The sequence below is a fragment of the Maniola hyperantus genome, chromosome 15 (assembly GCF_902806685.2).
Source record: "Maniola hyperantus chromosome 15, iAphHyp1.2, whole genome shotgun sequence".
In the NCBI taxonomy this organism is placed as follows: domain Eukaryota; kingdom Metazoa; phylum Arthropoda; class Insecta; order Lepidoptera; family Nymphalidae; genus Maniola; species Maniola hyperantus.
The window spans coordinates 9609630-9620871 of NC_048550.1; the positions used below are offsets into that span (position 1 = coordinate 9609630).

The 11242-nt window shown below is 39.7% G+C and overlaps 1 protein-coding gene across 1 annotated transcript in view; it reads right to left on the reverse strand.

The window, feature by feature from the left end:
* The window catches only part of LOC117989045 (uncharacterized), a 47464-nt gene extending 36373 nt beyond the window's left edge, over positions 1-11091 (reverse strand). Inside the window, exons 1-8 of the mRNA XM_069503593.1 lie at positions 11036-11091; positions 10151-10338; positions 9522-9602; positions 8076-8201; positions 7164-7293; positions 6084-6255; positions 1396-1574; positions 783-933 (exon numbers count right to left, since the gene is read on the reverse strand). Coding sequence (XP_069359694.1) covers positions 783-933; positions 1396-1574; positions 6084-6255; positions 7164-7293; positions 8076-8201; positions 9522-9602; positions 10151-10338; positions 11036-11049 — 1041 coding nt within the window. The 5' untranslated portion in view covers positions 11050-11091. The remainder of the gene's footprint in view (positions 1-782; positions 934-1395; positions 1575-6083; positions 6256-7163; positions 7294-8075; positions 8202-9521; positions 9603-10150; positions 10339-11035) is intronic.
* Positions 11092-11242: the final 151 nt, after the last annotated feature.

Consider the following 11242-nt stretch of genomic DNA (forward strand, 5'->3'; position numbering starts at 1 on the left):
TACAGTTGTGGCATTGCAGATCTGTATTATATATAGATTTGCAATCTAGATTACAACATGGGGTTATTCAAGCGGCGGACCAACTAATTCCTAAAAGGCCAGCAACGCATCGGCGCGGCGGTTCCTCTGGTGCTGCAAATGTTCATGGGCGGCGGTAATCATTTAACATCAGGTGACCCGCCTGCTCGTTTGCTCACTATCTCAAAAAAAAATTCAAAGTCCCGACAGACTGGCTTGTAAGTATATCAACGCACAGCCTAAACCGCTGGTCCTAGAGACATGAAAAGAATACACCCTCCAAAGGGTCTGTAAAGAGTAGGTATCCACTGAGAAAAGATTTTTCGAAATTCTACCCCTAAGTGGGTTACATGGGGTTTTGAAATATATGTAGGTAATCCACGCGGACGAAGTCGCGAGCATAAGCTAGTATAAATGATATCTCGAATGATGTCGATGTTTACGAACATGCCATAGAGAAAAATAAAATAAAAGCAAAATAAAAGATAGAAGACCATAATTATGAATTATGAATCTAAATATATAAAAGGAAAAGGTGACTGACTGACTGACTGATCTATCAACGCACGGCTCAAACTACTGGACGGATTAGGCTGAAATTTGGCATGCAGATAGCAATTATGACGTAGGCATCCGCTAAGAAAGGATTTTTGAAAATTCGACCCCTAAGGGGTCGAAAATAGGGCTTTGAGATTTGTGTAGTCCACGCGGACGAAGTCGCGAGCATAAGGTAGTTAGTACTATAAAATGAAAATAATTATTACCAAAGTAGGTTTTCCGTTGTGATACTTCAGAATGATTGGCCAAAGTTTATAATTGAGGATGATATCGAATTTGAAAATACTGGTGCCGACTGGACAAGGGTAACCTTCCACCACGCGCTTTAGTTTCACTGGCCTGCATTCGTCTCCAAACCTAATTAAATAAATTAAAACAGAAAACAATATGTATTTTGTGTCTTTCCTCGCATCAATGAAATAGAGTGAATGACAAATTTTCAAATCTAACTTTTCTTCGATGCCTTAACTTTTCATTCATAAATTCTATAGGTATAGAATAAGCTTTTTTGCTAATTCTGACCAAGTTTTAGATATATCTTGATATAGCATCATCATCGTCTTAAACCATCGCCGGTCTACTACTTGGAACGGATCTCTTCTCAGAATGAGAAGGCTTTTGTCCACCATGCTAGGCAACTGCGCATTGGCAGATTTCTCACACCTTTGAAAACATACATGCTGGCATATAATTAATTGCTTAAAACGCACACAGCTCCAGCAAATTAGAGGTCCATGCTTGCGAACCCCGGATCCCTCGAATGGAAGGCCGTTAAGTCTTAATCACTAGGTTATCACTATTTTGGTTTAGCGTACTCACTTGTAATAAGCAGCAGGTTGTTCGCTACTTCCAAGCCAGGCTGCCACGTCTTCCGGGTTGCTGACTGTAGCCGAAACAGCTACGAAACGTATCCTAGGAGGAGATTCTTGGCACTGTACACCCGCGCCTTGGAATTGGGCTTGCAATTGTTCTATGCGGTGCGCCGATTGCACTGATGTCTAGACAGTGGAATGGTTGACGAGAACTCGGTAGGAACGGCATGCCGAACCAGTGGTAAATTAAAACTACCTGACTATTCATAAGTACTTGTAAAAAGTTTACATGAATAAAAAAACATTCTATTCTATTATATTCTAGAAAAAGATTTAAGCAGCTTAACTTTATTTGTCGTAGGTACTAACGCTGAAATTGCCTTAATTTATCAGATGTGGGTATTTTCCAAAGTGTCCTCGCGGTGCGTTTTTCCACAGTCGCGAGAACTTTTTGAATTCATTTCAAGGATATTAGAAACGTAAGAGTATTAAGATAGAGATAGTTAAGATAGAGAGAGGTGTAATTTGGTTATTATGGATCTGACATAGTCACATAGTGATTAAAAGATCCCAAAAAATTCAGAATAAATTCTCCCTCTTAGATTCCACATTTTCTATATTTCCTAAAAATTTTAACGTTATCCACATTAATGCGCAAAGTATCCCTTCCCATTTCCCTGATCTCCTATCCTCTTTCGATAGTAAAAATATCCACGCAGTTCTTGTGTCCGAAACATTTTTAAAACCATGCTTACCTTCAACCTCATATTGTCTGCCCGGCTTCCATCTTATCCGGAATGATCGTACGGGCAAGGGAGGCGGAGGAGTAGCTATTTATCTCCGTAGCCATATTCCTTTTACTATTCTTGATCAATCTCCTTCTTTGTATTCAGAATCATCAGAACACCTTTTCATACAGGTGCTGTTCGGACACCTAAAGCTGCTGCTGGGTGTAGTCTATAGCCCTTCCCTTCATATTGACTATTTCCATCATTTTGAAAACCTACTTGAACAATTCTCCACATCTGCTGATCACACGATAATAATGGGAGACTTTAACACATGCCTTATTAAAGATGATCATCGAGCGAGAAAACTTAGGGATATAATCAATAGCAGCAATCTCCACATACTACCCACGAATGCAACCCATTATTCCCCTAACTGCACACCATCTCTATTAGATCTAATGATAGTCTCTTCCCCTCAACACGTGGATAATCATGGGCAATTTCCCGCGGAAGCGTTTTCATACCATGATCTGATATTCACTTCCTACAAAATTAGGCCTCCAAAAGCTAAACCAACAGTAGTAATGCGCCGCAGTTTTAAAAATTTTAACAATTCGTTATTTATGTCTGACCTAAACAATATTGACTGGGCTGCCGTATTTAGCGCTAATACAATAGATAATAAGCTGGATGTCCTTAATTCTTTACTGACAGGGCTTTTTGATGTGCACGCTCCCCTGAGACCCGTCAAATTAAAACACCTCCCTGCTCCGTGGTTAACACCAGAGATAAAAGCCCTCATGAACAAACGTAATAGAGCAAAAAGCAAATATAAACTATGTCCTACAGTTACTAACCGTGAAAAATATAAAAAGCTTCGCAATCGGTGTAGTAAAGTTTGTCGCGATGCCCAGCGTAATTTCATTTGCAATTCCCTTAAAGACTCCAATACCTCCAAAACTTGGAGGTTTCTGAATACGTTGGGCATTGGACGCCAACAAAAAAAGACTCATCGCATCCCGGACCTTGACACACTTAACCAGCATTTCACGACTGCTGGGACACTGGATGGTCAAATAAAACAAGCGACGCTCAATAATTTGAGGTCCATACCTATACCTAATTACCCTCCTTTCCAATTCAGCGACGTAACTCTGGATGAAATGAAGAAACACGTTGTGGCCATAAAGTCGGATGCAATGGGGTATGACGGAATCAGTCGGAGGATGATCCTACTGCTCCTTGATAGCATCGCTCCTATCCTATGTCACATTTTTAACTTTTCTCTGTCCTCGTGTACTTTTCCTTCTGAGTGGGGGAAAGCCTTTGTTATCCCAATACCTAAAACCTCCAATCCGACATCCCCCACACACTTTCGACCAATCTCCATTCTTCCTTTTCTGTCCAAAGTCCTTGAGCGCATTGTTAACAAACAACTGAGTCTCTTCCTTACTAAAAATAACATCCTATCTTCATTTCAATCTGGCTTTAGACCCGGCCATAGCACAGTCACTGCGCTAATTAAAGTCTGTGATGATATACGGAAAGGTATGGATAACAAGTTAGTCACTGTTCTCATTCTCCTCGATTTCAGCAACGCTTTTAATAATGTCGACTTCGACCTACTTCTTGCGATATTAAGTTCCCTGAATGTATCCTCTGACGTAATTAATTGGTTCAGATCGTACCTAAGCGGACGTCAACAATGTATCAAAATCGATGGCAAGTGTTCCACGCTCTCACCGCTCTCTGCAGGTGTCCCACAGGGTGGGGTCCTGTCTCCTCTTCTCTTCTCTATTTTTATTAATACAATCTCCTCGGTTATTTCATCTTCCTTTCATTTTTACGCTGATGATTTACAAATTTACACTTCAGAAACCGTTGAGCGCATTCCAGCTGCAATTAACACACTAAATTCAGATTTGGCCAAGGTTTGCGAGTGGTGTAAGTGCTATGGACTTGCGGTAAATCCGATCAAATCGCAAGTAATCATTATTGGTAATCCCAGAATGCTCTCTAAGCTACATAATCTACCTGCAGTCCGCTTCGATGGTATAGCATTGCCATACAGCAATAAAGTCAAGAACCTTGGCCTAATCTTGGACAATTCTCTCTCTTGGGGTCCACAAGTGGGGGAGGTGGGGCGGAGAATCTTCGCCACTATTGGATACCTAAGACGGTTGAAAAATCTTCTGCCAATAAAAACTAAGATTACGTTAGCTAACACACTTTTGTTGCCAATATTAGACTACGGTGACTCTTGTTATCCGGACCTGACACAAGAACTTTTAAACAAGCTGGAAAGACTACAAAACATGTGTATTCGCTTCATCTTCGGCCTACGAAAATATGATCATGTATCAGAGTTCCGTGCTAAACTAAAGTGGCTGCCAGTATCTCGGCGGAGGGAGATGCACGCTTTGTCGCTCCTATATCGTATTCTGTACTACCCTCAAACACCATCATACTTAAAAGAACGGTTTTCCTATCTTGGTGAGAACCATCAGTTCTCCCTCCGCTCCAGCACCGACAATAAGCTTATGACTCCACACAGCCGCACGGTATACTATGGTAACTCTTTCACCACTAACAGTGTCAAGCTCTGGAATTCTCTCCCAGCTGAAATACGTCAGGCGAAATCCTTAAACACCTTCAAAAATCGTTTGAAGAACTATTATTTATCTATGTAAACAGAATTATGTAGTATATTATAGAGATATGTATATGGGTATATATAATTATATTTATTTGTGTATTATTTGAATGTACTGTGTATGTAGTCTAATTTATAATAATAACTAGGGCCATTTTCGGCTGCCGCACCAACCCGTGCTTTCGTGATTCCTTTCGTCAAAGGTTGCCTGGAAGAGATCGCTTTAGCGATAAGGCCGCCTTTGCATGCTACATCTATTAGAATAAGATCCTGTATTGTGTTTTTTCAATGTTTACTTTGTGTTGTGTGCAATAAAGTGTCAATAAAAAAAAAAAAAAAAAAAAAATAAAATAATAAAAAGTTTATCTGCTACGAAATAACCATGACCCTTTTGCTGCTGGCTACCGCGTTTACCTAAAAACTAAGCCGTGAGGATTCGGGAATTTCTGATGGTGAATTAATATTTCAGGTACCAAGCAACGGTGTGGCTTCATGCCGTTCACTCCAACTCCAAGCTCGTCAAACCTGATGATTCAGGGTACAGCACTCGTAAACCATAGACTATACAGAGATTAAGGAATTGTAAATGCCGAGCGTAGACTTTCTTGTTGTGTATTTTTACTTTGTAGTGGTTTTGGAAGTCGGTTTTTTTAAATAAGTATTTTTTATTTTACTTGCTAACTAACTGTTATTTGTTTGCTCAGACCTAAAAAATATTTTTATTGTACAACAGGAATGAAAGAGAATTTAAAATAACTTAATTATGTGTTGATTAATTAATTTATTACTTGTGTTTATATAGTTTTATTGTTTTTGCACCTTCATATTATCAAGTTTACTTGGCGCAAAAATCGCAAATGTTGTGTTCACTTGTCATCGATATACATTATCAGTGTGTGTTATAGTTAGAAAGCTTATAAAAGAAAATATAAGCCTTTTTAAGGAAATAGCAAAAAGGTTAGTCGACATCACAGGAGACCGAAGAGCTGGCAGCTACCTCGGACAAAGAATTAGCCTAGCTATTCAAAGGGGGAACGCTGCCAGTATCTTCGGAACCTTGCCTAAAGGGACTCCTTTTAATAATATATTTTTGTTATAATATCATATTTTTTAAGGTTTTAGTTTTAGTTTAAATTTTTAAGAGGATTAAAGTAATGTGAAGTTGTGAAATTAATTATAATAGTTATGTTAGAAAGTTATGTGGTAAATATAGAATATGTATAAGATTGTAAGTGTTCCTTATTAAAATTAAATTAAATTACTTGAGACTACGGTATTATAGCTTCACTAAGTACTAAATATAGCACTTACTTCGATAGTCTTCATTCTACTAACAACTGCTTCTAATACGGGTCCCCGTGTTTCATCGTTCAATATGTGCACTTCGTCTATCAGAAACAATTTGACCACTTCAACTAGCCCCCTGTGATCTTTCCACCTGCGAGTGAGCATGTCCCACTTCTCTGGCGTTGTTATTATGATCCTATCAATTAAAGGGACAGCTGGTAGCCTGATCAACTCAGCTCAAAAATAGGGGTAAGATTACAATAATTCGCATACAGTTAAAAAATCGGCCAAGTGCGAGTCAGGCTCGCGCACCAAGGGTTCCGTACTACAGTCGTATTTTTTCGTCAATTTACACGATAATTCAAAAACTATGATGCATAAAAATAAATAAAACTCAGTTTTAGAATGCACAGGATAAGCCCTTTCATATGATACCCCACTTGATATAGTTATCTTACTTCGAAAATTGAAAATACTAATGTTGTTCATGACCACAATTTAATTTTTTTCTTGTGATGTAACCCTAAATTCACGGTTTCAAGATATTTCCCCTAATGACTGCTATAAGACCTACCTGTCAAGTGTCAACTGGAATTGCCCTGTAGGTTTCTTGACAGACCGACAGACAACAGTGATCCTATAAGGGTTTCGTTTTTCCTTTTGAGGAACGGAACCCTAAAAATTGGTACGAATGTTGAGAACACCATTATAAATTCTATAGTAATACTATGCGAAAGTGTCTGCCTGTCTGCTAGCTTTTCACGGTATAACCGTTCAACCGATTTTGATGAAATTTGGTACAGAGGTAGTTTACGATAGGTTATTCTTTTTATCCCAGAAACCACCTCATACCCCGATTGTTGTCTCGATCTGTCGCGGACTTGTCTACTTAAATGGTGTAAAGCAGGATTAAGCCTACGACTTTTCGAATTTCAGGTTTTTTTTTAAAAATAGATATAGCGAGCAAACGAGCAGGCGGGTCACCTGATGTGGTTAAGTGATGACCGCCGCCCATGAACATTTGCAGCACCAGAGGAACCGCCGATGCGTTGCCGGCCTTACCTTAGGTTACCTGTTATACCATTAAACTAAGTTAATACGAACTTGTAAGGCTGTAATTGTGGAAACTCGACGTCTGTGTCTCCTGTCACTTCAATACAAAGAAGACCAAGCCTCGTGAACTTGGAGTGCCATTCAGTGAGCCTCTCTGTACATAGAGCTTTCACTGGCGCCACTAAAAAATATACAATTATTTTTTAATGTATTTTAAATTAAGTATCATGCTATTGAATCTTCGGAACTAATTTCTGAACTGGTAGATGCTATGGACACAACTCATAATTAGTGTATATTGTATGTGCAATAGCCAATAGGGTCTTGGACTGTATCTAGTAATAAAAAAATATATAAAAAACCGAGCTCAAGCTTTGATTTATTATGCTCGCCCAACTTCATACATACGAGTACATACACGTGTAGAAACAAAAGTGTAGTGGTTTTGGGGTGTCGGTTTTTTTATTTTAATTTTAAATTTTTTTTAAGTTAAAAAATTGAAAAATGTTTGTCGTTTACGGATTAAAAATAATCCGTAAACTTTCCGTGCAGCGTGACGTTAATTATTGTGTTAAAAATCATGACCCTTTTTTAAATATCTCTTTAAGTACCTAATAATGATTTCTAGCCCCATAAACTACCATTATACAAAAAAATCACAAACTTAATTTTATTACTACAGTCCAAGACCCTATTACCGGCACATACTGCATTCTCTATTCACTCACTTACATAGTCTGAAGGGTCGGTCGGCAATCATACACCACAGAGCACGAGGGATCAACCTACGCCGCAGGACCGACGGCTTTATAGGCTTTCCGAGTCACGGGAATGTACCTATAGTACGCGACAGGTTGAAATGGCAATCGGGGAGGGAACGCCCCGCACTACCGGACAACCCTCGCGCTAACCCGGTGCGGGTGTAAAGTGTTAGTAAAGCTATTAAATGTAAAGTTGACGTACTGTATATAATTTTGAAATCACCCGTATAGTTCCTGTCTTCTAGCTCCATGAGCAGCTGAACTATAGCCATCTCAAATACCACAGTTTTCCCCGAGCCCGTGGGCGCACACACTACTATCGATTTGTCTGTCAAAGAAAATAAACAATTTAGCAAAATAAAGAAATTATATAGCAAAATCATCACATACGTAAGTACGTGACAGGTCGTGATGACAATCGGGGTATAAGGCAGAGGGACGTCCCGCACACCCGCACCTCACCCGCGTTATTCTGCACCGGATTAGTGCAGGGGCTGTGCTGGTGTGCGGGGTGTCCCCACCCCGATTGCCATGTCGACCTGTCGCGTACTATAGGTACCTATCTACTAAGTAAGTATACCACTTTTATAAGTCGCATCGGCATTTAAATACATATCAAAAATTGCGAAACCGGCAGGATTCGAAATTCGAACCTGCACGGCCAAGTGCCGTCTCAGATATGTATTCTTACCACGGAAGAGAAAGAAGAAGTTTTTTCTGTTCCGTGATTCTTACAGTAGGTACTCAAGCGACTGTTAATGCCATCTAGTAGCGAGTAGCGACATGTCGCAGGTGTCGCAGACTACAATTGACGAAACTACTTTCTAAGGCCTATATTTCAATGTAGCTCTTTGAACGAGAAATATGGGCCTTGGCCCTTAAGAATAACATTATAAGAATTGATTTTGGTTGATGAGAATAGAAATCAGAAGCTGTGATACCCTAGTGGATAGGACGTCCTCCTCTAAGTTTTCGGGCGAGGCCACAACACTGCGGTGCGACATCGCATCGCAAAAACGATGCCGCATCGCATCAAGAAAAACACACACAGGACAGAATGGCTGGAGAGAGAGTTAGAGAGGTGTGGAGTGTGGACACAGATTGAACGGGAATACGTCATCACATCGCATTTTGTACGGTGCGGCACCGCATCGAAATTTGCAATTTTTACGACCCGACGTCGCATCGCAGTGTTGTGGTATCAGCCTTCGGAGTTATGTGAGTTTTAAGTAATTAAATATCACTTGCTTTAGCGGTAAAGGAAAACATCGTGAGGAAACCTGCATGCCTTTGAGTTCTCCATAAAGGTGTGTGAAGTCTGCCAATCTGCACTTGGCCAGCGTGTCAGAGTCAGAGTTGAGAAGGGTTTTGACCATAGACTATGGCTAAAACTTTTCTCACTCTGAGAGGATACCTACCCGTGCTCTGTTGTCTGACTGAGAAGAGCCCACAACAAATTCAGCCAGTTATTCTCCCTTCTTATAAGGATATTATAAGGATATAGATGCAGTTGAACTACTGGGAAAAAAGTGTCACTAGTTCAATGGCCGAACTAGTCAGTAGCGGGTTTTTCGGTCTGTGCAGCCGCGTTGGATAAGCCGCACGTCACTACCGCAGTGCGTTGTGACCTTAAATTGTGGGTACTTACTTGAATACAATGCATCTTCTATGACGCCCGACTGGACTATGTTGAAATAACGATACTCAAAGATATGTTGATATTTAGGATCTGTTGAAACAAAAAAAGTGATCTAAAATAATATCGTCATAAATAAATTAGTAGTGGGCATACCTATAGCACGCGACAGGTCGAGATGGCAATCGGGGCATGAGGTGGGGAGACGCCCAGCACACCCGCAGAGTGCCCGCGCTCGCCCTCACCGGGTTAGCGCAAGGGCTGTGCGGGACGGGAACACATGAGAAGCGAAGCTTCTTCGCATTGTAATATACAATCTTTCTATCTCACTCACACATATGGATAACAAATGAGTACCTACGCGCTGTCAAACCAATGAGGTGCATGTTCGTTCGTTCAATAGTAAGTTTATGAAAGTATGCAAAAAACGTCGAGCCTCGATAGCTCAACGGTTAAAAGAGCGGACTGAAAACTGAAAGGCCGCCGGTTCAAATCCCACCCGTATGCACTATTGTCGTACCTACTCCGAGGGGAAAGGGGAATATTAGTCAGCAATTAACTTGGCTAATATTCTTTACAATTAAAAACAAATGCGTAAAGAAGTAGGTTGAAAATATTCAAGTCCTTCAAAATATAGCTACCAATTTCTTCCACACTCCGAAAGTTTCCACTCTTCCCGGTGCCCTTTGCTGGTCGATATGATTTCGGTAAAGGATCTTCTTGTGGTACTGGTGTGTTATTTGACGATGTGAGAGATAGAGGTTGCGAGTCACATATTTCTAACGGTTGTGAGTCGCATATCTCGTCAAGGACATCGGTAAACTTTGATCTGTAAAAATTAAGTAAAGATGTTCATCTTTATTCTAAGTGGTTAGTGTCCTAGTTAAACATAATTAATCTTAATTTAAGTCCCGCAAATTGCTATTACGCTGGAACCATGTCTCATTAGCATCGAAATGACGTCATTTTGACGTCAGCCGTAATAAAAATATACCATCAGCTCGAAACTTCAGTCTAGTGCTGACTAAAATGGCGGTCACGCGCATTAGCAATTTGCGGTACTGATAAGTATTATTATGTTCGCATAATATAATAACACTACTAAGGACTAAGCGCTATTTCGAGAATCAAAATGAAAATAATATGATGCATTAAAAAGTACCTACTTAATTAAATTGTACCTACATACTAATGTATTCGGTTGTATTTTAAAAACATTCCTTTCATAAATATTTTATTATATAGTTAAGTTAGGTATCAACCAAGTATCAACTTATCTAAATATAGGTATAAAAGGATTTACTGACTGACTGATCTATCAACGCACAACTCAAACTACTAGACGGATCGGGCTGAAATATGGCATGCAGATATGGCTATTATGGCGTAGGCATCCGCTAAGAAAGGGTTTTTGAAAATTCAACCCCTAAGGGGGTGAAATAGGGGTTTGAAATTTGTGTAGTCTACGCGGACGAAGTCGTAAGCATAAGCTAGTCACAATATAATTGTTTGGTACTTGTACTTACAAATCTTCATTCATCTTTTAATCCTCTTCACTTATCATTTCGAGTAGGTACCTAAATAAACAAAGTTTAATTAAGTACTTAAAAGTTCGTTGACTTGCCGCGCAAAAATACTTTGAATCACAGGCGAACCATAGATAGTCAAAATAATAACTGTTGTTTTTTTTTTTTACTTGTTTTCAGCTGTGGTTTTTAGACTTCTCGCTGGAA